The sequence below is a fragment of the Labrus mixtus genome, chromosome 15 (genome assembly GCF_963584025.1).
Source record: "Labrus mixtus chromosome 15, fLabMix1.1, whole genome shotgun sequence".
NCBI lineage: Eukaryota > Metazoa > Chordata > Actinopteri > Labriformes > Labridae > Labrus > Labrus mixtus.
In genome coordinates this window covers 6,675,670-6,703,432 of record NC_083626.1, presented here as the reverse complement: position 1 = coordinate 6,703,432, position 27,763 = coordinate 6,675,670, and the positions used below count along the sequence as shown (strand labels likewise).

Sequence of the window (27,763 nt, the reverse complement as noted above, 5' to 3'; positions counted from 1 at the left end):
CACCACAGCTGAGGCTCGACTTCAGAATGACCGCCCACCCTCAAAGAAAGTTTTTTAAGGGAAAAAGAAAGTCACAAGATGTCAGAGGGATCCAAATATGTGGATCGTCATGAAGCTAAGCAGATGTTAATTTGCTTATGTAACATGCAGTCCTTGTGCTATTGTTGTATACTGTGACTGTGATTCATTTCTCAAGAAATGATTCAATTGTCCTGCAAGAAAAAACCATTCGGCTGAAAAGAGGCTTTGTTTGAATGTTTGTGTGTGCACGGTTAAGGCTGGGAGATTATGTAACAATTGACCGAAGCAGGAGTCAAAGGAGATCAGACTTGAAAGAACATAATGTCCCCTGATAGGTAAAAGAATATTGTACTGTTTCAGTCACCTAATGTCTCTGACACTCAAACTCAAACCAGAGTCGAGTGTTGAGCAGCTCTGAAGCGACCTTCAGCCAGAATGCAGTTATTCAGTCACTTAATCGAGAGCATTGACAGAAAAGTATGAACACTAAAGGAGTTACAATTAGCTCTACCCTCTTCATTGATTCATGTTTTAAGCATTCTCTAAATGGTACTTAATAATCATCTTTTTTCCAGCTGGGTTTGTGGGTGCATAGGATACTTCATCATTTAAAAAAACACAACTCTGACATGATAAATGACCTTGTGGTTATATTCAATATTTGTAGCATTTGTATATTTGTTTCAAGTGATTCGTCATGATCTCATCTATAAACAGCCATTAAGCACTATAGGTACTAAAACATAGTGGCATGTTACAGCTGGATTAGGAGAAAGCTTTATTTTTGTAGAACATCAAATATTGATGGTAAAAACTGAAGGATCCTAAAGGTAAGTTACTTTGCAAATTAGAGAAGATTTTACACACACACACAAATATATGAATATTTTGTTAAAGTATGATGTTAGTAACATGTAAGTACATGGCTACATGTGCAAGAAATCATGTTCCAAGTTCAACAAAGTTATGTTACATTTAATGTTCTGCCTTCCCACACAGTGTCGCCACTGATTCGCAAACACTTGAACTGAGTTATCATTAAATTAATTTGATCCACCCGTCCTTTCCACGGCGTAACAAGGTCATCTGTCGACTGTGCAAAGAAGGTGTTTATGCCACACGCAAACAAAGAAGAGAGAGAATTCTGTTAAACAAACACAATGTGGGCATGGCTCACACAGTCATGAGAAGATGTGTTTTTAGGATCAGCTACATAAGTGTGTATTATGTCAAGCCTTTAAAAGCATTGCACACCCCATATACGGACGCCATAGTCCTCTAAGCGGATGTCCCGGGTTCAAATACTACTTCAAGTTCAAATATTCCCTACTCTCTCTCTCTCTCTCTCTCTCCCTGATTTCCAACTCTGTCCACTGTCCTATCTCTATGAGGAAGGCATGTCTAGCCCAAAATAAAATAAAAAACAGTCATCATTAAATGTACTTTGACCAATTAAAGTCTCAGGATGTTTTACTGACATTGTACCCACAAGGTCCACTGGGTAAAAATGGTGGCAGTTTTTTTGTTTTTTGCTGTAGAAAAAGATCTGCAAGTTTATTTTTTGGTTTTATGTTATACGATAGCCTGACAGCTGGAGAACGGCTTCACCTGACTGACCCCTGTCCTCCGTTTCTCTGCCTCATATAGGCTAGCTCCAGCATCCTGCCTGTACAACACATGCGTTTGGTTTGATCTACTTCTGGACAATGCTGCACTGATTGTTGTTAATGATGAATTAGTCTTGGTTAGATGCACCTGACCTCGAGGGGAACAAAGCATCCATCTGTCTGCTGCGATACTTGATTCCATCAGACCGTGGCGGGACGGTACTCCAGTTTAAGATGTTCATCTTTAAGCACAAATGAAGAAATAAATAATGGCAGATGTAATAAAAAACAACTCTTATCTCCATCTCATCCTGGGCCAAAAGTTCTCGGCTGTTCTGGGGAATGAGTTTTTCCATTGGTGCCAGGCGCAGGAAACGTTAATTTATTGTCTCGACTTTATGGATGCTGATTAGGACTGGGACTTTCGAAGAGGCTTTTATCTGATGAGTTTTTAAACCTACACTCATCTGGTAATCAGACTCAGTCAGGAATGACTTCTCTTTCTACCAAAGACTGTTTCACCATCTGGTATGATGTCTAATTAACTGTGAAATACCAGCAATTATTCTCACTGCTTTCAGACACAAAGTTATAAAAATCCTTTTAGACGTGTTTTTTTTATGGCGCATATAGAGAATTTATTTTGCACACGAGGGAGAAACTTGTTAGAAATCCATGCAGTGTGTAAAGGATACTCTTAACCAAATTTCCTGATCAGCTTTGAAACATGTTGCAAGTTTCTGATTTACTGATGTCACCACTCTCCTTACCTGGGACTGCAAATAAAATCTGGATTTGTTTATCTGCCACCTGAAGCCTGTGGTTCTTGTTTTCCAGGGGCCAGTTGCACCAGCAGTGCTGTGAAGAGTGGACGCTGGTGAGCGAGGAAACCCAGGCCAAGATGGCTCGAATGGCTGCCGCCGCCGCCTGGGGACTAGGTAAACTTAAAATCACTCGTATCAGATATAAAAGACCTAAACAAAAACACTATCATTACTGTCGTGCATGTAGCAATAAGACGATCCTCTGTCTGACTCAAGCAAGAGTGCAGTCACACGAGCAGCAAAGAAAACAGCTCTTGCCAAGACGGCATCACATAACCAGATGGGAGTAGTATCCAGTCATAACATTGACTTATCGTAACGTGCAATGGTGGAGAAAGCATGGACCACACTGCAAAGGAACCCTCTGAGGTTTGCGGTTTGTGGCTTTGACTTTGCAAATTTAATCGTAAACCCTGAGACCAGGCCGGCCTCTCTGAAGACCCAGACACTCGTTTAAACGTTGTTGTGGGAAGTGTTGACATTGCAGTCTGGTGTAGTACAGCATTGACTGTCTGCTGAACTTCGATCTGCTTCAGTCTTGTTAACTTGGGTCACAGGACAGCGAATTATATGATCATTGCGGCCACTGTTACAAGTTGCTGTTTTGGTGCTTTTACTTAAGGTTTTTTTTTTCTCCCTAGGGCACTGGGACAGCATGGAGGAGTACACATGTATGATCCCAAGAGACACACACGATGGGGCGTTTTATCGAGCAGTGCTAGCACTGCATCAGGACCTCTTCTCATTGGCCCAGCAGGTGGGTTACATCACAGATCACATACTGTCAAAGGATAAAATTTCCTCCCATTTAATGTACATTCAAATTCTATATTTTTGGAAAACATCTCGTAAAGACAAGCCACATGGGAACTTGCTCTTTGCCGTTCTAATGGTTTCTGGAATTTTCATCACTTTTATTGCATGTTATGAAAAGTGAAACTCATTGGAAACGGACACTGTGAAAAAAACGTAAAGTGGGTCTACAGCTTTTCCAGACAGGATCCAATTCCCCCATCAGCTCAGGCTTTCTTATTAAAAGGAATAAAATGCACACGATTTGTTTGTTTTCTTTTCGTTTACAGTGTGCTACCTCCCTGATGTGGAAATGTTATGCAACTTTTTTAATTATAAATCATCACGGCTTTCAGCCTGAAACAAAGAAAAGAGCCTATTACTCCTTCTGTCAGCCTGTCAACAAGCTCCGCTGGAGGTTAGGGTGGTGTTTTCCTCATTTAATGAAGGTTGGGATATTAGATGAGCTCATGTTCCCTGGAGACGGATTTGTCCAAGCTGGATGCCAACATGTCTAACGAACATAAGCACTGACACCAGTAAACACCTGCGCCTTCAATTTCCCTCGACTCATCCTCCAAGTCCTCTTTTTCACTACAAATCCCAGGAGCCCTGCCCTCTCTGCCCCCTCATCCCTCCACAGCCAGCCTCCCTCTCTCCTTTAATTTGATGATTGGATCCAGGTGAGGCCTATAGGATTGTTCATGAGTTGAATAGGGAAAGCAGACTCTTGACTCTTGGCGACAATGTGTATGCTCGGAGTGAATGGAGAGGAATGAAAAGCAGATGGGGAGCAAGGGTTAAAGCTTAAATGTCAACATGAGCTCAGTCTAGTCTTCCGGATGTGGTTTGTAATCCTCGCACTTAGGTTCCTTTGATTTCATAGTGCTGTTCTTTCCTCCCACTGTACCCCCCAACAACCAGACGTGCTCCAGGAGTCTCAGTGTGCCTTTTTTGTGGAAGGTTTCAGTTAACGTCGCTTTGTAAATCTCCCTTGTTTGGTCTATTCTAGAGATGATGTGTACACACGGCAGTCATGGTCTCCCTGGTGGATCAGTCCCAGTCCTCCAGTGTGCATTAAATTTGTAAATTGTGTCATGCTTTTCTCAACCAGAGTGCTTTTTTAACGTCAAAGTTCAGTACTTGGTTTCATGTGATCTCTTGTAGTTGATTTTTGCTTTCAGGCATTTAAGTAGAGTCCTTCATGCATAGCTGTAATGATAATGTAATATTACTGGACTGATACCTAAGTAAGTGTAGTCATGCTTTTTTCTGAACATATAATACATATAACATAAAAACAGTATAAATATGTAAACTGATAAAAGCAAGGGCTTTTTCAAAAGAAGGTGGTCGGTTAGCATATGCTAGCATTCTCATCTTTTCTTTTAGTTTTGTGTTAATGTTGTTTATGCAGTGTGATTTTTTTTTTTGTCAAATGTTGCAAAAAAGTATTGTGATTCAATATTAAGGTTAGACACATTATCTGGAGAAAGAAGGTCGGAAGGAATTGAACGGATTAGCAAGACAAGTAGGGCTGCAGGATGTATTCTTTCAGCATTAACCTGTAATGGTAAACTCATTGACTCCAAAAATAATGCTGCAGTATTTTGCGACCTGATAGACAAGCATTTAAATTTTCTCATATTAATCTGCAAGAAAAGTTTGTGTTATTAAATCAAAAGTGCACCCTTTCACCATAAGAGAGACTGCGAATAAAGAACGTGCTTATCACCTGCCTTTTAAACATGTACACCATGCAGCTGCTGATACAAAGAGTTAGAGGTGGGCAGGCAGATTACCGAGGCAAGTTTTCTCTTCACCTGTGTTAGTGTCCTGGTCTGTGGCTGAGGACTCACCCAAGGGTGGCAGAAGTAGGAGGAGGTTTGCTTGGGCAATAGACTTTTAGGGAAATTAAATAATTCAAGTTATGATTCTTTTTTGTTAATTGGTACATGAATACAGATTAAATATTTCAGAAACAAAAGATAATAGCAATACTAGTTCCTATAATGTTGCAACCCTATCAGGAGGTAAGATGAGCTCTTCTTTTACTTCGATGTTTCTACTTTTCTCTAAGGGTTTCTGCTCTTTTGTCTTTTTTTGAGCCATGGGAAGGGGCTAAGAGCATGTCTGCAAGAGATAACCTAAAAATGTTTTGTTTTTCCATCATTTGCTGAGAAAAATATTTAGAAAAAGCCATTTTTTTCTCAGGAGTCAAGGAGTCAGAAGTCTCGGGATACACAAGCACACAAGTGCAACCTTTTATGTAAGAGATTCAAAGATTGGGCAGGGTTTGTTTGTGATGCCAGAAGCCAGACACTGCATTTATCAGGAGTCGTCTGGACTGCACATTTCCAATGAGGCCCCAGCGCAGTAATTCAGGAGTAAACAAGACCCTAACTGCGTGGAGGCTGTAAAGAAGCAGCCTCATTGTCACCTCGTCTCAACCACCCTCCCACAACCCTCCTCTTGTTGTGCATGCCTGAAGAGGTGTTGGTGCACGCCATTCCTCCTTTCCCTCCCCACAAGAAAATAATAATTGGTGGGAGTCGGTCTGAAACAGCTGTGCGTCCTTGCCTCAGAGAACTTCCTTAAGTCATCCTCCCTCATTTTATCTTCCCACTAATAACAGCTCCCAGGAAATTGGCCCAAGAAGTCTAAGAAATCGGCCATAATAGTTGTGTCCTTGTTTGTCCCTTTTGCTGCTCTGGATCAGTTACTGTTTTTCCATCCCTCAAGGTTTGCACTGGTGGAAAAGGAATGTCTGCAGCATCCTCGAATGTTGAGAAGTGTAGTCCTGTTCGGAAAGTCAGGGATCTGGAATTTAACAAATGACTCACTTGTATATAGTAATACTCTTCAAAATAGGAAGGAGCACATTTCTAGTGTATGAATGTACTGTGACAGTCAGGTTGAACATCAGGTTTTCAGACTTTGCATCACAGAATTGACAGGAACTATGACTAATAGCCCCGTTTTGGTTTCTTCTTCATCGCCCTCTAATTCTTTTCACTTAAATATGCCTACCAATCTGTGCTTTTTTTTAAATCACATTTGACATCCACAGCCGTGGTTACATAACTGTCACACTGTTGCAGCTCATGCAACTCATCCCATAAAACACTTGGCACTGCAGTGCATCAAACCATTTGGTTACACAAGCAGGCGTTCTTGTTCTAGTTGCACTAATGGGTCACTGTTGGCTGCTCTTTAAGTGAAAAGGGTGTGAGCAGCAAGCAATAACATGCCTTCGTTCGTCTGTACAAAGCGTTTTTTATTCCCTGGGTGAAGTCCAATCCAAGCTGGTCCTGATGCAAGGGGTTTTTAGGGGAGTACAATATTGTGTCATGGTGCATTTGGGTGTCATGCTACATTGACATGATTATTTGTCAGCTTTAGAAAAGAGTTTGAGAGGCACTTTGGGAGTCGGCTAAGTCAAGTCATGGAGTAAACCACTGCTTGTTACTTTGGTTGCTAAATAAAAAACTGTATCAATGCAACCATTCATGAAAAATCTATTAAAAAGCTGGAAGAAGGAGATGATTGCGAGCAAATGTGCAGGGTAAGAGTGAGTAATTAATATATCGTCGTTGTTTTTTTCTTTGTAGTGTATTGACAAAGCAAGAGATCTCCTGGATGCTGAGCTGACCGCCATGGCTGGAGAGAGCTACAGTCGTGCCTACGGGGTAAGTGCTCCTCTGAGACAGCCAAAATATTCAACACCTGGCTTCAGTAGACCGTCTCATTTTTCCAGACCGTTCACGTGCATGGGAATGATTCCGCTGTAACAAAATGTTCTTAAAAGTGATGACTTTAAAATCTGAAATGAGTTTCTCAATACTCCCTGTTCTCCTGTATTATTATAAAAATATGTGTTATTATGCACAAAACATTTCAATCACAAGTTGATGCTCCACCCAGCATTATGCAGTCAGGTAACATTATCACGAGGCCCTTTTGCTTGTAGTGGATGCTTTAGATTTTGACCATGAAGATTGAAAGAAGGTGGGCATCTGGATCCTGGATGTTGTTACAAATAACAGATGTAAACAAAGCCATGATGTGGAGATGGCCAGCCTTCTCCGACAGAACGTTCAGTGAATTTGACAAAACTATTCAGTTGCAGATTCAGATTAATATACAGGCCTGAATAATTCTTTATTTATTGCACATAAGGGGCTTTCCCCCCATCTCGGCAATAAACAGCCCTAATGATAATGAGACATGTGTGCGTCTGTTCCTAGGCCATGGTGTCTTGCCAGATGCTCTCGGAGCTGGAAGAAGTGATCCAGTACAAGCTGGTACCAGAAAGAAGGGACATCATCAGGGATACATGGTGGGAGAGGCTTCAGGTAACTACAAGGGATGATACATGGACACACACTCAGACTCACTTTCTCTTTTTCTCTCTCTCTCTCTCACTCTCTCTCACTCTCTCTCACGTGTGCAACTACCAATGCAAAGCAGATGTTGGAAAGGCTACTGTTACTAATGGGAAACATTACAAGGCCGACACCGTGCATTCATGCGGAGACGCACACTAATAACCTCTGTGAGTGAGGATTCACCTGCCTGTAGAAGAACTGAGGGGAGTCAAGGTGGTCAGGTTAAAGTGCTTTGTGACAAAGATACTCAAGTAAAGAAAAGAATAACACAGAAATAAAATGTGGATGTAAATTATAACCAACAAGAAACAGTGTAAGCAGAGTGATGCAGAGCTTCTCACAAAAATGATATCTGTGGTTAATTTAAGTAATTAATCACAAAGCCTGTATTAAATTAGATAGATTACTATTTTAATTGCTTAAAAGAATGGGTTATAATCTGTCTTTCTTTAAAGCAATAGAGGTGATCTTATCCTGTAATGATTCACATATTAAAGTCGCCTACTGAATGAAATTGACAGCATTATGCTACACACCCACATTCCCTTTTCATCCTGGGTGTTTGTGCTTCTACTCATGCAATAAGCTGTTTAGAAAGACAACACTTGTGCCCTTTAAAAAAACTCACTTCAAACTAGTTTTGGTACAAAACTGATGGTCTTGATTACTATAGGTGACATGGAAACTACATGTAGTGGACCTGTTTGTGTTGAGCCAAAGTTTGTCCTACTCAGACACTAAAGAATCAGCCCGCTACCGCTCCCACAAAAAGCTCCCTTAAAAATACAAATCATTTTTGGCAAAATAATGCCCTTGCATGCAACGGCCCTGCCATAAATTTCCACAAAAAGAAAAAGAGAAAAAGTGTGTCTCATTTTGTTTAAACCAAACCTTCCTACTTTCGCGGACTGATTATGATTACTGTTATTATCATTATTAAAGATGAGTTGAAGAACCACATACCCTCAAGCAGTCGGGATGAATTGCTGCCTGCCAAGCCTTAAGAATTAAAGACAAATGCCATCCAATCTTAGATAATAATGTTCAAGTTCATCTTTTCCATATTGACCTTTTCTACCGCTGAATGAAACCGGATAGCATCTGGAGTGTTCTTGGATGTGCATGCTGATTTAATTTAAGCCGGATAGATATACGTGTAAGCCCCCAATCTGTGATGCACCATTCCTGATTTTTGATTTCAAGGCTTTTAAGTTTAATACATCATCCATGTCTCCTGCTCCTTATCTCCTGATCTGATGTTACAGACTTCCTCTAACAAACTAAAACATGCAGCAGTCTCTCCCTTCCCTTCCCTGCCCAGGAAGATTTGTTTTAAATACTGAATACTGAATGCATCTACCAGCTCAAAGGCCTACAGTGAACTCATCTAAAATTAAAAAATATATTTACTATATTAAAGTGTGCTTTGTGTTGTAAATATCAGCAATGTCCATAAGAAATTCATAATGTTCTTAGTGATTTGCCAAAACCAGCTGAATACAAAAATTAAAACAAAACAAATACGCTTTCAAAGTTTGTTCATGTTTAGTTTTGAAAGCCAATTGGATGATCTTCAGAAATGAGAGGCTGTCCAGCATTTAGTATTTAGCATTTGGATGCATTTTTATATATTTAGAGGCATGGAAATAGATGATGCACCATATTTTTATTTTGCTCTCTTAAAAAGAGATCTTGTATCTCAGGGAACATTTCCCTGGTAAAATATTAAGGGTTCAATGAAAATATAATTAAACATTGCACCATTTTAGACTTGCTAGTATTTCTCCTTTAGTTGGAGGCTTGATTTAAGTCATTACTAATAATATGATATGGAAACACAACAAAACAAAAACAAATAATGCTTGAAAGCTGTATTTTTGCATGCCATTGTTACCTTCCTACCGTCCTTACCTACCCTATCATTTTTTAACAAATTTCAACTAATTTTCATTTTACATTTTCAGAGTTTCTTTAGAATAAGTCTTCCCATTAAAGTGGAAAACCATTACACACACTCACACTTTCACTCACTCAATCCCTGTGCAGTAAAATGAAGATGCTCTTGATCACCTTGACTTTTTGTAACTGACGGGGTTGATAGGAGGAGGGACTCTGGATCAGGAGGGGTCTCCCTGACCAAACAGCCAGGGTTCATAATAACAGCAGCGGGGCTGGGGCTGCTGAGGCTGACAGGCTTCTCCTTTCTTTAGTGATTTATGGGAGCTTGACCTCGCACATCTGTCAGGGAGTCCCTATCCTGCTCCTTTACACGTTCTTTCTCTCTAGAACAGCCTCTCCCTGATCAAAGGATTAGAGGTATAGTTAAAAGTGAATGATAATACTGCCTCCCACTCTTCTTTTGTTAATGAGTGACTACTAGCACTTCCATCACTGTGAGAACCTGATCGACTTCTAGTCTCAGAGCTGTAGGTTTTTCTTTGAAACTGTGAATCTTAATTTGCCTTTTTTTTGTCTTTGTTTCTTTTAACTTTTCTCTGTGTGAAAGTCGAGTGCATGGGGTCATTACTCTCCTCTCTGTTCTCCTCTACACACACTTTAAAACACTTTAATTGGGTCTACTCCACGGATAAACCAATGTTTTGTTATCTTAAGAATGGGTGTTAATTTAAGGATAATGGAGACTTTGGCTTAGATCTATGTTCTTTAATGATATGTTATTATTGTACTAATTCTATAGTTAACATTCAGGAGGTAGAGAAGGAATCAGTCAGGAGAAACAGATGATAAAATGTAGCAAGGGTCCATAGTCAAATTCAAATAATGGATGTGTCAGTTACTTGGTACATGTTAAAGACCACTTGTCCACCATTACACCCCCACTTACCCCCAGTTGTTCCTCTCAGTCAGGCAGGATGAATTTGATGATTTGGCCTTTCCTTAAATACTTTCTGCTGAATAAAGTCGGTGATTCCTTCCTTGCTGTGAAATCCAGTCTAAACTGTTTTAGTCTTTTAATCACTGGACATAGTTTCTTTCAAACTCCACTGCACTCAGCCCTTTATCCCGTCATGGTAAGCCCCCTTTAGATATTTTATTTAATTCTAGCTTCATTTTTCAAGCACTTACTGGAGGGGTTGCTCACGACATACTTTTGCCATTTAAGGGAAATAGCAACATGTTCGAGATCGTTATCTTTGAAGTAAGCAGAGCATCCCTGCTGAAACGTTTTGATGCTTGAAAAAAAGTTCTGATTTGCTGGTACTAAACGTGACCTCGACATATGGTCCCTTCTTGTAGCAGTGTTTGTACTTGAGATACATCAGAAGCCCTCTTTCTGAAATGTTTGTTTTATTTTGCCTACCACGTGTAGGTTTTGTTTTTAATTTGAATCCTACATCGAGGATCATACATGTTTCATCAAGTTGGATTACTTCAGTGTCTTGTCTGCCTGCCTCTGCAGCAGTGTTATATCATGATGGCGAGGTCATCACTATTTAATAGAGGAAGTCAGTAAGTTGTACTCTGAAATATATGAAAACAGACTTTGTGCTTTGTGTTTTTCTGGCACGTGAACCCATGCTCACGTGGACATGTTTAAGACAGGGACCACTGGTAGTAATAGTAGCCCCCTTGGTTTTCAACTGTACCCCCCTCTCACGTGCGTTCTTTCTCTTCTGAGTTTAACGAGGTGGCTCCTCTCTTTGAAGGGAGAAAGAGAAGAGTCACGTGTTTAAAACCACCTTTCCCTTGTTATTTCTGTGTCTTTTTCCTCCAGGGTTGTCAGCGCATTGTGGAGGACTGGCAGAGGATCCTGATGGTCAGATCGCTCGTCATCAGCCCTCACGAGGACATGAGGACTTGGTTGAAGTATGCCAGCCTCTGTGGGAAGAGCGGACGCCTGGTCAGTGCATTGACAAATATGAACAAAAGGCCCTCAGTGTTCTCTAATCTGCCCTCTGATCATGCCTAGCTAATCATAATCCCATAACATTCAGAAGGAATAAATCAGAGGTGATTAAATCAGTCTCGTGAAGAGGAAAAGGGAAGTCGAGCTCTGACCGAGTTAAGTGCAAACATGAACTCCAGCCATGAAATTTCGACTTCATTTCAACCTGTTCTCAGTTGGCGTTGATGAAAGTAGCACAGTTTCCTCAATCACACTGTTTAGAAACCTGAACCTGCATATCTGCACAATTAAATCGGTGCAATTTTCCATCCTTTACCTCACTGTTGTTCTGATTGATTGCACGGAGTGGCAGATAATTGTTCAATTTTTCTCTTTACCAAACTCTTGTTGCACACGTGCATACACACACAAAACCCCCATAATCTTAAACTATGATGTCATTGGATAACTAAAGCTTATTGGTTAATGTTTAACATAGAAGGAAATGGAAATTACAAGGGGTCGGAAAGAATGACCCCCTTTAAGAATGTATTTTTCTCGTTTTTTGTAAATTCACACAATCTTATGTACTCACTTGTTTGCTGACTTTTACTTCCTTTAATGAAAATATGAAAGTAGAAGTTTTATCAAGCCCTACAAGTCTTTTGGCCCCTAAAAACTTTCTGGTTTTCTTTTTAAGATAGAAACCTTGTGGCGTTTCATTTGTTTCCCTCCGCTTCTGTTGCCCTCTGCATCCCACCAGGCACTGGCCCACAAGACCCTGGTGCTCCTTCTTGGTGTCGACCCCTCCAAGCAGCTCGATCACCCGCTGCCCACAGCCCACCCACACGTCACCTACGCATATATGAAGTACATGTGGAAGAGCGCCCGCAAGGTAGGAGCAAACTTTTGTGCAGTTCATGGCTTACAGTTTGCATTTGTTGTTTGTTTCTATCTTTTCAACAATTTATCAAACTTGAGAAAAGAAAAGTCCAGGCAGAACTTGTTGAGAATACAGGACAGAGGGCATCTCAGCTTGTGTTTGATCTCACATTTGTGTGCAAAGCTTTTAGTGCAACATGAGGCAATAATCAGTTTAAAATTCGCCAGAAAAGGGAGAGCGTGAATTACTGCTATTTCAGAGACATAAACAGCTAATTAATTTAATGTTGTGAGAGAAACAGCCTGAGAAACATTAACGCCAACAAACCACATCTGTAAATACAGGAAACAGGATGACTGTTAAATATCAATCTGGTGACTGTAAAGTCAAGGCTGAATCATCATTCCCACCAGGATCTCTCAGTGTTTTTGTGATTAAAAAGTTTGTGACCAAGCTTGAGAAACAATGAAAGAGCTCAAGGGTAAAAAAAATATTCAAGAAGAAAAATAAATACTGAGCTCATTTATATCAGTTCTCTGTGTTAAACCATAACCATCCTTTTTGATCGACCTGTCTGGAAGATTTCATCCAGACAGCTCCGTGGGTGGAGTGCAAACTGCAATACATCAAATGTCAAAACTGGCAACAAGAATTGTTGCTAAGCCTGTTGCAAGTAATTTATATCCACTTGAAAGCACCAGCTGCCCAACAAAAACCCCTCTGTTGTTAACATGTTTGTAATGAAGTTTATTCATTGCAGTTAATGTCAGATTTCATTTAATTTGGGAGCCTTACAGACGTCCGAATTTAATAGAAAAAAAACATTGTAGTGGGTTTTTTTTCATGACATTTGCAGGTGCTCTTTTAATTTGACATTGACTTCTTGCACCGGGTATTTAAGGAGTTTAATATGCATTCATTATTACGATCTTGTAGGGTCTACAGCTATAGCTCAGTCTGAAGTTATTTCTCAAAGGTTTGGATATCCCCCTATAAAAAAGTCTGAGTTCATCAGTGAAACAAACCCAACTCAGATTTCTGTTATTGTTATTAATGCGTAATGTCCATGGTGATGGTGGATGAAGTAAGCGTCAGTTAAAAGGTTGCCAATAAATGTTAGTATTTATTCATCAACATTTGTGCTTTTTTTGTGGTTGAACATCCAACACAACACAACCTGCCAAACCTCCGGCAGAGTTGGCCTGAGCAGCATGGGATCTGCACTGTGCCATTTGTCTACCGCGCACACACATATATACACCCATTCACAAACAATATATGTGCCCCCAGGCTCACATAAACAGAGCCACTTTTATTGCCAGGTGTTGAATAATGTTTGCAGGTCTCATTAGGGGACTTAGGTAAGTGTGAGCAAAAGGTTTGCTGTAGCTAGGGCCAACTGAAAAGCTCACCAGTCATATCAGAAGAAAGTAGACACACACACACACATAAGTTCAACATGTCAATCATCACACTTACTAAGTATAAACCATGCAATCGCTGGCCCTCACTCAGGGATCATTAATATTAAGTTAAGACAAAATTCAGATTCGGAGACTGCCAACGCCGTATCACAGTCGATCAAACAAAGTAACCATAACAGAGGAGTTTTTTTAAACCCAGTGACCCTCTTGTGAGTCCAGCAACACTGATATGAACCAAAAATAATTTCCTTTGTTGTTCCTGATTTTGACAGCACAGTATGCTCTCGAGAAGCAACAGAATGACAACAACTAATAGCAGGTAGTTGTACTGAGGACGGGCAGGACATTGATGACAAAGTCATAACTGGTGTGATGTTGTGATGCAACATGGTTTTTCATAATAATTTCCACCTTTACAAATTAGCATTTTAAGAAATATGTCATTTCATGTTCAAATGATACGTTTTGGTCTCAAAACCTGGATATTAGGGGTGGCCTGTAGTCTAGCGGTTAGAGCGTGAGCCCCATGTACGGAGGCAGCAGCCTTCGAGAGCAGGCAGTCTGGGTTCAGGTCCGAACTGTGGCTCCTTTCCTGCATGGCCTTCCTGACTCTCTCCCCCTCTCTTCCCAGTTTCTGCTTCTTTAAGCGTGTATATTTCAGCATTCAGGACTCTGCATTGTGTAACAAATACAAAACAAAACATATTTGCTTTTTATTGCCAGCTTTTCAAAATAGTATTAATCCCAAATCACTGTGGTGAGGGATCTTTTTTGTCTCACTCTAAGTTTGTATCTGTGTTTTTTCTCTGTAGATCGATGCCTTCCAGCACATGCAGCACTTTGTGCAGGGGATGCAGCAACAAGCCCAGCATGCCATCGCAGCTGAGGACCAGCAGCACAAGCTGGAGCTCCACAAACTAATGGCCAGGTCTGTATGCAGATGAGTATGGAGACAGCTGGATTTTATTGAAGCTTTACATGTTAGGTCCTTTTTCTTTTGTACAAATAGCCATCTTTCTATGGTATGAATTTTTTATCCAGTAAAAGTATAGAAAGCAAACGTGCATATGATTCAAACACTGAGTTATTTAAAGAAAACTGCCAGACAGATAGCCAGTGTGCCATTATACTTTAGGTTGTGGTGTGATACTACCCGTGGTGTCCACAAGCTGACTCCAGCACAATGGAGGAAAAAACAAAGCAGCATGCTAAAATTAGGAAAAAGGAACCTCATGTACTTTCTTGCCTCATGTTGTGAACACACAAGGTCGTGTACAGTGTGTTCTGCTTCTTTTCCATGAGCATGACCAAAGTCTGGCGCAGCACCTTTTTCCTTGTCCCTTGGCGCCCTTTTTTTCCCTTTTTTATGCTGGCGAGATTCTTTGATGTCTCACCTCAAACGTCTCACCAAAATGTCCCGTTGCGACAGTGTGTCCTGAACACCTCCTTATCTTAAACCTGACACAGTGAAGCGTTTTTTCCCCACTGGGTGCTGTGCTCTTCAGCTGACAGCCCTGGCACAACTCTGCACCTTTCCACTATCATCACTGTAACTGACAGTAGGAAAAGATGCAGTATGCAGTCTGTTTCAAGAGGCTGTCAACGACACGCCCACATTTTGAAAACCTTGACATTTTAATAACTGTCATGTGTTCTTTAGACAATAATTAAGGCGATTAGAAAATGGAAAGTTTCCTCATAATTGTTTGGAATAACTTCGAAGTCTTAAAGAAGTAGTTTGCATCATCTTGTCGTGGAATGGAAATATCTGCGCTGGGCATCTAAAGTACCTTTTTTTTTTTAAATTTGTAAGCTGCCTACACGTGTAGGTGAGAGAAAGATCACATTTAAGAGAATGTGTCTGCAATACATTGTGTTGGTCAAACAACTCAAAACAAGCAGGATGTGTGACCTGGGAGCAGACAGGTATAATCACTGTACAGTAAATCATACAGTAGTCTCATCTGGCCTTGTGCACAAACACACACCAGTCATGTGCACCCTCCTATTTCATAAATCAAACATCAAAACACACAAGCGTGACAACAGGCAGAAGGGGCTTTTTTTTTCATTTTTGCATCTTCCGAGAAGTGACTGTGGCTGCCTGAAGGAATGCATGTCAGAAAAAACACCTGTAAAATGTGAGTCAGGACGGGTTCTCTCCAGACATGCTGACACACTTTCTTGAATACAGGTCGGCTGTGTGGTATGAAGCACACCTGGACTGCTCAGTCAGGCGCTCACGCACACACACACACACACACACACACACACACACACACACACACACACACACACACACACACACACACACACACACACACACAATCATATAGATGCCTCCACTCTCTCCCAAAAGAATCCAGAGAAACTTGACTGTTACTCAAAGCGAGCTCTATAACTGGCGTCTCCTGTGGAAATAAACATGTTGTTCTAAAGTCCCTGAACACCTCATCCTCCTGCTGCTTCTTCCCGTACAGTCCAACCTGTAACAGTTAACAGAAACTCTTTGGCATAGCTGAACTCAAACTGTACGCACGCATGGAAAAGCACTCAGAACACATGACGTAACCCCGATAGAAAAAAACAATTTATTCAGACTGCTGATGCATCGGTTGACAATACGCCCTTTGCCAGTCACTCAGTTGTATTTGAATGATATTTTTTGGCCCTGCAAAACACGACTAGTTTTACATTTGCCTGAAGCTATGTGTGTTTGTGGGGGAGATGGATGCAGCAAAGTCTTCCTCAGGGATGTCACAGAGCTCACTGTCAGCTTAAAACCTGTTGATTTAATGTCCAAATCTTTCATCAGATAAATGCCTCAGGCAGTGATACTTTTGATGAATGCCCATATGATTTTCAAGTCTTGTATGACTTTCTCACTCCCTATAAAACGACCACCCCTGGGTGCACTGAGTGCCTCTGCCAGCTCTTTATTAGCAGTGACAACATAAGCCTGGTTTTAAACTTGCGATGAGGTGCTTCTGTGCCCTTCCTGCGTGTGTTGTCATGTAGTCATTTCAGTTCATTGAATTACTGCAGAGCTTCTATTACACCATTGTCCTCTGACATCACTATCTTTTATGGCCTCAAAAGTTTAAGATGAGCTCTCTGCTGCCTAAAAAAGTCAGTTAGTATTTCTTAAAGGGGGGTAAAGGTATTCTGGGGTACTTTAGAGGGTAGCTGATTGTTTTGTTAATTTAAAAAGTATCAGCCATGCATTATTCCAAAAAATAATCCAGTGTTTCCCCTACAATTCATTTGGGCCCACCACCCAAATGCAAAAATGTGTGTGCACTCATTAGTTCCACAAACAGGGGCTGCCTGTCACAAGTTTGTGTGCATACTGTACACAAAGGATCATCATTACCTCCCCACCACCACCACCGAGGACCAGAGACCAGGCCACCATCCCTGAGTGATAAGCTTAGGGGAAACACTGTCATCATTCAATATTTTATATGTTAAGGAAATGTAAATATAAGATGAATAAACCACCTTCTATAAGTATTAATCCTTTTGTTTTTTGCATCTTTAACTGTCAACAGTTGCAACAATGACATCAAAGAAAAAGTTTCTTTACGGTGAGCTGGAAGACAGTTGTGTTTTAGAATGATTATTTTTTTAAATGAAGAAATTCACAAACAGCTAAAAAGACTGAAAAAAAAAGAAAAGGAAGGCAAAAGCCGATACTACAATACACTTTGAAACTTTGTGATTTTTAGGTGTGGAGAAATTAGACAACAGCTACATGGAAGTAGCACATCTCAATAGATGTTTCTTTGTCACAGGGTTGTATGAGACACTAAGTCCTTTTCAAATTGAGATTTTGCCACAGCGCCAACACAAGAGTCACAAGTAAACAGTTAGAGTGAACTTCTCATGCACACACACACACACAGAGTCAGACACACTCACACAGCACTGTTCAGTCCTTCAAGCTGTTACCTCTTTTACTTTCTGTGATGCCGGCTTAACAGTGGAAAACTTCACCCCACCATAACACCTTTTTGACATTTACATTGCTGGTGAGGTGCTTGATCAAGTAATGTAAAAGGGGCTACTGATGGTGCGGCTCTTTATTGTATTTCAAATAAAAGCCTCTTTTTTTTAATACAAAAGATATTTTGCCTGGTCTGGGGAACTCAACTGAAATGACTAACAATTACACTTTTCAAATAAAGTTGAATAAACACTGATTTAAAAATGAATTTTATAAATTGTCCCCTCTGCTTTTCTGCCCCTCTTTCTGCCATGCAGATGTTTCTTGAAGCTCGGAGAGTGGCAGCTCAGTCTGCAGGGTATCAATGAGAGCACCATCCCTAAAGTCCTGCAGTATTACAGCCATTCCACGGAGCATGACCGCAACTGGTACAAGGTCAGTCCCTCCCACTCAACTCTAACCTCTCACTTTTGACTTCTCCCTGGCCTTGTCAAACCCCAGCTGTGACTGCAGAATGTCCCCCTGACGTTGATATTTCACAGTGAAAGACTCTATAAAGACTCTGTTGTTTTGCCCTTTAGCCAAACATGTCGTAAAATATTGTTTGATTTTCTTTTGGGGTTTTTCCCGCCTCTGTTCACGGCTTATTTATTTTACTCATGTTTTACTCGTAGTGCCTCTTGTGAGGCTTCACAGTTAATAGTTGATAGCAGAGCTGAGAAGATATGCTGCAGCATAAAAGTGTCACTTCACTCACAAGCCCTCTTCCCAGTCATCCTCAACTCCCCTAAGCTCCCAACCTTAAATAGACGGTTCTTAAATACAGCTTACACCAAACTCTTGCATTTAGTTAAGACAAAAAATACAGCCAGCTGGTACCTTCTGTGTAAGTAATGTAATGTGGGGAATAAGCACATAAAATACTTGGAAGTCATAGGCAGCTAGCACTTCTCAGAGATCCAGTTAAACCCGGTTTGTTCCATCTTTTCACAGGCGTGGCATGCCTGGGCGGTGATGAATTTTGAAGCAGTGTTGCACTACAAGCACCAGAACCAAGGACGTGATGAGAAGAAGAAGCTGCGGCATGCGAGCGGTGCCAGCGCAAACAGTGAAGCTAGCAATAGCGACAGCGAAGTGGACAGCACTGACCACAGTCCTGTGCCCTCACCGGGCCAGAAAAAGGTCAATGAGGTGAGAGTCACAGATTATTACCTGTTATCAACATCAGTCATGCAGTGTTGTTCCAGCTCTCCCAGTCAAACTAAGGTAGAAAGTGTTAGTGAACATACCTACATGTATGTAAACATCGCCCTGTATGTAAGACTAACAATGAAAATGCTTTATTAAGTCGCATTAAAAAGCCCATTTCAGATTTTAAAATATAAATACATAATTGGAAAGCCTTGCTTCAAGATATGAATGAATGTTTGCAACTTAAACACTTCATAATAAAAAATGAATTAATAACCAATACATTTCTGGAGCAAGAAAAGCACTGCACTACAGAAATTATTTTTTTCCTTGCACTGTTTGAATCTTTGCAGTCCCGGTTAATGATCAAATTAGGTATTTTGAATCCTAAAGTCTACTGGCTGTCAAAGCTTTTTCTTGTCATGCATGATGCACACTTCTGCTCTGATCTGTCCCTCCACAGGACCTCTCAAAGACGTTGCTCATGTACACAGTTCCTGCTGTTCAAGGTTTCTTCCGCTCCATTTCCTTGTCCAGAGGAAATAACCTGCAGGATACACTCAGGTTAGTTACAGTTACATCGGACGAGTAGTCCAGGCAAACACATGCACCCATAAACATGAACACCCTCCATGGTTTGTGGGGATACGAGGACATCTAGTGGTCGATTGTGAATGTCATTATATGTAATAAAGAAAGAAAAGATTTTATTTGATCTCCTTTGTTTTTTTGTACCTTTCAGGGTTCTGACTCTGTGGTTTGACTATGGTCATTGGCCTGAAGTAAACGAAGCTCTGGTGGAGGGCATCAAGACCATTCAAATAGACACCTGGTTGCAGGTAATTCATTCACACATATACACTCTGAAGTGGAGTTCGCCTGTAAATAAAGAAACTGGATGAATAAAATTAATTGAATTCGGTTAAGTAAACTGAAGATAAAGAATCTTTATTTCATTATTTCTCTACCTGTCCAGGTGATCCCTCAGCTCATAGCTCGAATCGACACTCCTCGAGCTCTGGTCGGTCGTCTCATCCACCAGCTGCTCACAGACATTGGACGGTATCATCCCCAAGTAAGTCCACTCATGTTACTGCTAATGTTGTTCCACTATTCAAAGCACAATCAGGAACAATTTTCATTTAGTATCTTAAAGCATTCAGTGATCGGTTATTCTTCTCCTCCAGGCTTTGATCTACCCGCTGACCGTGGCCTCCAAGTCCACCACCACAGCCCGACACAACGCTGCTAACAAGATCTTGAAGAACATGTGTGAACACTGCAACACTCTGGTTCAGCAGGCCATCATGGTACGGCACATTTGATCATTCATCAAAACTCATTAGAGACCATATTCAGCTGAAAAAATTAAGCTTTTGGTCCGCCATTTGTGATTGATTGATTCACAAGACAAACCTTCATGATGTTTTCTAACATGACCTGAATTATCGATTTAGCAGCAGGAGTTCCTCTTCCTTGTCTCCTTTCTTTTGTTTAATATTCAAGTGTGTTTGCTGGTCACATCAAACAAGAAAGTTGCAGCATAAGAAATATGCGTTGTCTCTTCTCAGCAAATCTAAAGCTTTTTTTCTGTACTTCTTTACATTTATTGTAAAGATCTCTGAAAAGAAAAAGTACCATGACTGTTCAGAGCAGATATTTGTGTGAGGATCGCCCTGGTCTTCAAGAGAGTGACATATGTATTTATTTATTTTTTTTACCCGAAACCTGATATCGTAAAGTTTAAGTGCCAATACACATTCTGACCTTACCATCTTTGTCTTCCACATCAAGGTGAGCGAGGAGCTTATTCGAGTGGCCATCTTGTGGCACGAGATGTGGCACGAGGGCCTTGAGGAGGCTTCACGTCTTTACTTTGGAGAGCGCAATGTCAAGGGCATGTTTGCAGTGCTTGAGCCTCTACACGCCATGATGGAGAGAGGACCACAGACCCTCAAAGAGACCTCTTTTAACCAGGTGGGTCTTCTCAGGCTGGGGTTTAGACTTGTTTTGTTATACATCTCAGATTGTAGCTTCTGAATGTCTTCTGTCCAGCAAAGCCAAAAGCCAGACCAGTTTCCCTCTGTTCAAGAATGTAGTTATTGCACAGGCTCATTTGTCTTTTTTCATCATGCAGGCCTATGGCAGGGACTTGATGGAGGCTCAGGACTGGTGCAGGAAGTACATGCGCTCTGGTAATGTGAAAGACCTGACCCAGGCCTGGGACCTCTACTATCACGTTTTCAGACGCATCTCCAAACAGCTTCCACAGGTGAGTGAAACTGTTTTCTACCTGTGACAGTTTTCTGATATGCATTAAAACGTGTTTATTATGTTTATCAACTCATCTTATTGAAGCCAAACACAAGTAATGTGAATCAGATGAAAGCCTCCTGAAAGGGCGAGGCTGAGGCTCCTGGGAAAATGAAATCTGGCTTCAAACCAGTCCTGCATTCCTTTGTTCATACAAATCTTTTATGAGATGTGATGAGATATATTATGTCTTTCATGTCCTGATTACGTCTTTGGTATGATGACAGCTTAATCTGTACACGCTGTCTCTTAGACATGTGAGATTGAATTTTAAAAAAGCAGCAGGTTTTCAGCAGCACTGTTTGGAACATAATAACAGAGAAACAAGGGTTTCCTTTCATTCATCCTTCTCTGTGTGGAAGTCATTGAACCACATGCCAAAAATAGTGTTGAAAGATGTTAAAGGGATTGCAGGATGTGATGAGATAAAGGGAAGATGGAAGCCAAAGAGGAAAGGCAGAACATCTTGGGAAAGCATTGCTCCTTTAAATATCTTTCAAACAAGAAGTTTAATAGACATCACGTCAAATCCACAAAGGCCAGAAATCTTTTGGAACATGGATTCTACAAGTCGCAGCTGATTTTCCCCTGGGTGTCTGTTCTCTCATGATGACTTTTTTTAACTCATCATTTTTTGTCACAGCTATTAGATTGTTTTTGTTGCTTGTTGATGTACTATTATTACATTTCTTTGTTTTCTTTATTTCTTTATTTATGGTTTATTTGATAGGGACAGATACAATATACAAAGACAAGCTGAAAACAACAATCAAATGCCAGTATCATAATGTTTATAGCAAGTGCTAATTTGCAACACTTGTCCCTAGAAGGGCTTTTGTGTAAATAAAAGATAAATACGTTCCTCAATATCTCCAAAATCACACTTTAAATGCCAAAGCACAAACAGACACAGGTTTTCTTGAGAATTAAACTGATGAGCAAGCATGCATGTTTAGTATTTGGGCTGCTACACATTTTTTCCATGGTTACAAAAAACTAACAAGACTGTAAAGAAGCCACACAGCTCTCCAACTTATTATTTATATATACCGGTATGTATTAAAAAGAGGCCTAAATACAGAGCTGGTTGGCTAGCTTTGCAGGTTGCAAAAAATCAGATCAAAACCTTTATAAAATCATTCAACAGCTCCAACATGAGTCAGTCAGTGATTGTGAAGCGTACACAAGAACAGAAGCCCCTTTGTGAGCCACTAACTCGGCTCCAGTCTTCTGGCAGTCGTACGGCGAAATAATAGCGTACAAAGACAGAAATAACACACATAATAACACACATGTCAACAGTTTCATTTTACAACCGTTCATTTTCATAATACAAACTTTAATATGTATACCCTCTGGTCTAGAAACTACAAAGAAGTCTGTGAACGCCGACATTCACTGTCCCATAATTTATATTCTCGTTGTGATCTTACACATAGGGACGCTGAACGCCAGAAGCTTGATGAGCTAATTCTGTTCTGATAAATGTGCATTAGTTGTGTTCTGCAACATTAACAGTACCTACAGCAGGTCTGGTTGCTTTTTGAGTAAAGACAGAACAAAAAAAGAAATAGTTATGTCTCCCTTCACATAGCAATACGGAGACGGCAATTTTATTTGACACTCTGATATAGTCCTGCTCTCAAGGAGGCTCCCTGCTGGGACATTAATGTAAGCAGCATGAAATACTCTTCAGCATGATAACATGGGGAGGGGGGGTATTGCAAATATTCCCCCTCCTTGCATAAACATAGAAATAAACCCTCTCCAGGAAGCATCCAAACAGCGGATCCACAGCAGGTTGTGTCTATGATGAAGTAACCAAACATTAGCAATGAGAATTTAACCGTAAAAGCATTTAAATAGACCGGCAGAGTCTGAATCGTTAACAGTTTATGAGTGATGGACGAATGCATAGAAGCATAGAATGCATATTGACAGACACATTGAAATTAAAATGCTCTATAGTTGTTTATTAAAGGTTGTGTATAAACAACTTTTAAGACCTTAACCTGGGCAGCGGCCAATGTCTGCAATACTCTGCATATTGACTGAGGAAGTGTTGGCAGGAGCTTTGCTGTTTTTTTAAACACAACAGACTAAAAAAAAAATAATATGTTTTTTTCCCCCCTGTGCTCCACCTCATCAACTCTGCACACAGCTGACCTCCCTGGAGCTACAGTATGTGTCTCCGAAGCTGCTGATGTGTCGGGACCTGGAGCTGGCTGTACCAGGCACTTACGACCCCAACCAGCCTATCATCCGCATCCAGTCCATTGCCCCGTCCCTGCAGGTCATCACCTCCAAGCAGCGCCCACGCAAACTCACCATCATGGGTAAGATTAGCAGGAAATTGCACAGAACCTGAACATATAATATAATAAAAAAGATTAAAGAATGGCTGAAGTCAAAGTCGCATGCTTTCAGCCGACGTGGGCCGACAGGTTAGAGAAAATTCAATATTAATTAAAAATCTTCACCCGAACATCAAATGGCTCTTTGTTACGTATTCATCATTCATGGCCACGTTCCGTGTTTGGGTAAAACAAAGCACAATTTATTTTATTGATTTTTAAATCTGCGAGAAACAGTCCCTACCGTTCAATTTTGAGGAATCCTCCAACAATGTTGATTGGCATTTATGTGAATACAAAAATAAATAAGGTTTGACATCTTTCCCCCTAGCTCTGCTTTTTTGATTTGAAGTACAACACAGAAGTGCTTCTTAAAAGGCACGGCGCTATAAAGTCACCTTGTCGCGCCGCCAAATTCTCACATTATCAATCACAAATGCTTTACTGTACTTTACTCTTTGCCCTCCTTGCAGTATATGACACCTTGTTCTGATGTCTCCCATCAGTGTTACAAAACATTCTCTGTAAAAGATGATGGCTTATAAATCACCTGACCTCTGGAGCAGGACTTCAGATTAAGACCTGTCCCCCACTACAGGCTGCTAAGATTTACTGTCAGCGCTGTGTCCCCACACTGACACACTATACATTCTTACTGGGATTGTCATTAGCAGCAGACCTGGGGATACAGAGAAGACTCTGGCCTCGCATGTTCCTATGGAAGTATCAGTTAACGCCATTAAAGGCAGCATGACAGTTACAGCGTCGGTGAGTTCATTCAGACGAGGTCTTTAGAGAAAACGGAGGATGATAGAATAATGACATCATATGTTCTTGATTTCAGTTCAACACTTTTTTCCCCTTCCTGTCATGTTGAATTCTTCACCCTGTGTCAGAGGAGTGAGAAGATGTCACAGTTAATTTAGTGCAATGATTCTTATTTTCCACGCCACGTGAGAGGATCATCCAAAATGCCTTGGCCACTGTCATCATATAGAACTGTATATACATCACATTCAGTATGGTACTTGTTAAGTCCCTGCTTCGCTCTGATGCACAAATTAAAAGTGGGCTGTCTTACCACAACATCTCACATCTGTCATCTTGGAGTACCATTCCAAACTGAGGGCGACCACGAGCTAAGGGATCCTACTGTAAGAGTGATGAGGTTCATATGAAATCATTTATAGCCTGCTGAAGCTCACTAGATGTTGCATCAGGCCAAGGTAATGGAGATGCAGCTGCAGAGCAGCAGGGGAGCATCCCCGGTGAGAACAGCCTGTACTGCCAAATCCAACTAGATAATTCTTCTTACATAATTTGCTTCACCCTTTTTTTTAGAGCTGTGTAAAAATGTTGTGTTTTTGGCGCCTTCTGCAGGTAGCAACGGCCACGAGTTCATGTTCCTGTTGAAGGGCCACGAGGACCTGCGGCAGGATGAGAGGGTCATGCAACTGTTTGGTTTGGTCAACACACTGCTGGCCAACGACCCCGCATCCTTGCGTAAAAACCTCAGGTACACACACATTCACAATTACCTACAAGTGACTGTAACACACACAAGGGTTGTTTATTTATTTATTAATTATTATTAATTTTGTATAAATCCCTGAGGGAAATTCTGATTTACACTCAGTTATTGAGAGACATGCTTCTCACACACATACACAAACAGGCTCTGTGGACATGCATTAGTGGAGAGATGTCAGAGTGGGGCTGCTGCACACTGCTATGCAGGGAGCGCACCAGAGCAGTTGGGGGTTCGGTGCCTTGCTCCTCGACAATGCCCTGGCACCTCTCCAGCAACCAAAACAACTTCTGTAATTTGATCCACCCCGGGACTTGAACCGACGACCCTCTGACTCCCAACCCAAGTCCCTACAGACTGAGCTACTGCCGCCAAAGTTTAAAATCCATGCGTAGTTACAATTTTAATGCAGCTCCTAAAAAAGGGACAAGCATTCATCATTAAGTTGAGAAGCAAGCTAGCAAAAGAGCAGTTAGTCAAGTAATGCAGAGTGAAGGAAAAGAAAGATATCGTCTTCTTTAGGTATTCATTGTGCCTTTCATCAATATGGAAATGAATGCAAATGGCCTTGTTAACTTTTTTCTGTACCAGCAATCTGTCAGGTTAATAATAGAAAAGATATACATTTGATTGTGTGAGTTATGAAATATTGTTTTTTTCTCCACTAGTAGTAAATTGAAGTTATAACGACCCTTACGTGCACACAAACGTAGCCCATAATATAAAGTATCTGCAACGTGTCTTGTGCACACAAAGTTAAGAAACACATACACTAAATACTCTGACAATGAATTGTTTCCTGTGTTTGTCCCTGTCTTGGCTGTGTGTTGCATTAAACAGCATCCAGCGCTATGCAGTGATTCCCCTGTCCACCAACTCTGGCCTGATTGGCTGGGTGCCCCACTGTGACACCCTGCACGCCCTCATCAGAGACTACAGAGAGAAGAAGAAGATTTTACTCAACATCGAACATCGCATTATGCTCAGGGTGAATAACAACAGAAACTGTTTCTTGTTATTTGTGAACCGAACAGAGCAAAGCAGCTAAGTGAGCCGCACTAAAATGTTAAAATTACATTTTCTGGCTGGATTCGAAATGAGCTATGATATCTTTTTGTTATAATATATCACGTTATTTATATTGATCTTATTGAACTTATGTGTAAATGAGCCTGTGTGGTTGCATGTTATTGTAACAAACAAGGAGACCCCCTTTCATGAAATGTTTGTAAATGTGTACTTCTCATATGAAACGTCTTTATATGAAACTAAACAGGCGGAGAAAGCATCTGCTTTCAGTGATTATAATGATGGATCCTAATCGCTCCAATGGAAACACACTCACATAGTCTTAATAGTCACAAATGAACCACACATCTGAGCCTCCAAATGTCCTTTTAATCAAAAGAGAAAACACATGACCATAATAGTCCTCACTGAAATGTCACTACAGAGAAAGAGCCATCCATGGAGACACAGAAACATTAGGTCTAATCTGCTGTGCACCACGTTTGGTTCGATTAAAAACCCTACCTGAAAAAAAAAATACATCACATCCATCCAAAGAAACATCATGGCTACAGGAGATGACAGGGCAAAAGTTCAAGTCTCATTGGTGCACAATAGGAAGGTGACATCATGTCAAACCATGATTCACAACTCAAGGGAGGAAAAAAAACACAGCTGACCTTGTCAGACTGAGAGGAGACGAGAATAAAATGTCACTCACATCTCCTCTGTCAACTGTCCTCCAATCACAGAGGGAATGAATGTGAATCAGTCATTCATTGGAAAAAAAACAGGTCTTTGCTTCAAAACAACAGGGGACAATTTATTTAAAAGCCTGATGAATAACAAGTGTAATGTTTAACAGCTGACAGAAAACATGATCTGGGATTTAGCAGGTTCTGATGTCACTCAGACGACCCTTTATGCAAACTGCAATGCAGCATATTTTCTCCTGCAGACAGGTTTTGAAGGAATTTGTTGACAATCATTTGAATTTTTCTAATAGTTTTTAAATTATTAATGATGTGTTCGATTCAATTTAAGACCGGTAAAAGGTGCAGATTAATCCGTTGAAGGAAGAAGAGGAGACTGAGATTGAGACACTGATCCTTTGTTGTGTTTCACAGTGTTTGTTTGTTTTTTTCAATCCCAAACTGAACTGTTCATTAAAGTCACACTATTACTCGGGTTATTTGCAGTTCTACACCCCTGCAGGCGAAACACGGTCACTGACACTGAAACCCAAACAGTTATTAAAGCATTTACTCTCAAAATAATGAACAGCCTTACTGTAATGTCTTTACACCCACTTTAATTCTCCGTGGCCTGAAACAGGCTGAGACTTTAATTACAACCCTCTAGTTGTGATTATAATTACATGTGGAGTGTTTCTGGGCCAATTTATCTCTATTTGAATTCTTTCTTTTTCTGTGGTAGGTGTCAACAGAGACTGAAAACATGGAGCATAGAGAGTCCAAGCGGACACAATAAATGCTGATGAATCAATTTTAAGCCACTTCATGGAAATTGTCTTCACCTTCACAACAAAACTAGTGACTAGAATATCAGAATGCTGCTTTTCTCCCTTGTGTCCTATTTTCTATTTTCTATTTCCTATATGCTGCAAAACCATTTTT

At 40.7% G+C, this 27,763-nt stretch overlaps 2 protein-coding genes across 3 annotated transcripts in view; one reads left to right on the top strand and one right to left on the bottom strand.

Moving 5' to 3' along the window:
- Nucleotides 1–27,763, bottom strand: part of slc66a1 (solute carrier family 66 member 1) — a 514,023-nt gene that overhangs the window by 264,200 nt on the left and 222,060 nt on the right. The window lies entirely within an intron of this gene.
- Nucleotides 1–27,763, top strand: part of mtor (mechanistic target of rapamycin kinase) — a 91,147-nt gene that overhangs the window by 57,084 nt on the left and 6,300 nt on the right. Inside the window, exons 31-49 of one of the 2 annotated variants that reach the window (XM_061058538.1) lie at nucleotides 2,466–2,566; nucleotides 3,094–3,209; nucleotides 6,856–6,933; nucleotides 7,492–7,599; nucleotides 11,369–11,494; nucleotides 12,243–12,374; nucleotides 14,599–14,714; nucleotides 17,338–17,373; nucleotides 18,050–18,167; nucleotides 18,726–18,923; nucleotides 19,387–19,487; nucleotides 19,666–19,762; nucleotides 19,900–19,998; nucleotides 20,111–20,233; nucleotides 20,718–20,900; nucleotides 21,061–21,195; nucleotides 23,398–23,572; nucleotides 24,971–25,106; nucleotides 25,959–26,106. In XM_061058538.1, the coding sequence (XP_060914521.1) occupies nucleotides 2,466–2,566; nucleotides 3,094–3,209; nucleotides 6,856–6,933; nucleotides 7,492–7,599; nucleotides 11,369–11,494; nucleotides 12,243–12,374; nucleotides 14,599–14,714; nucleotides 17,338–17,373; nucleotides 18,050–18,167; nucleotides 18,726–18,923; nucleotides 19,387–19,487; nucleotides 19,666–19,762; nucleotides 19,900–19,998; nucleotides 20,111–20,233; nucleotides 20,718–20,900; nucleotides 21,061–21,195; nucleotides 23,398–23,572; nucleotides 24,971–25,106; nucleotides 25,959–26,106 (2,326 nt within the window). The remainder of the gene's footprint in view (nucleotides 1–2,465; nucleotides 2,567–3,093; nucleotides 3,210–6,855; nucleotides 6,934–7,491; nucleotides 7,600–11,368; nucleotides 11,495–12,242; nucleotides 12,375–14,598; nucleotides 14,715–17,337; nucleotides 17,374–18,049; nucleotides 18,168–18,725; nucleotides 18,924–19,386; nucleotides 19,488–19,665; nucleotides 19,763–19,899; nucleotides 19,999–20,110; nucleotides 20,234–20,717; nucleotides 20,901–21,060; nucleotides 21,196–23,397; nucleotides 23,573–24,970; nucleotides 25,107–25,958; nucleotides 26,107–27,763) is intronic. The other variant, XM_061058540.1, reaches the window with a different exon arrangement.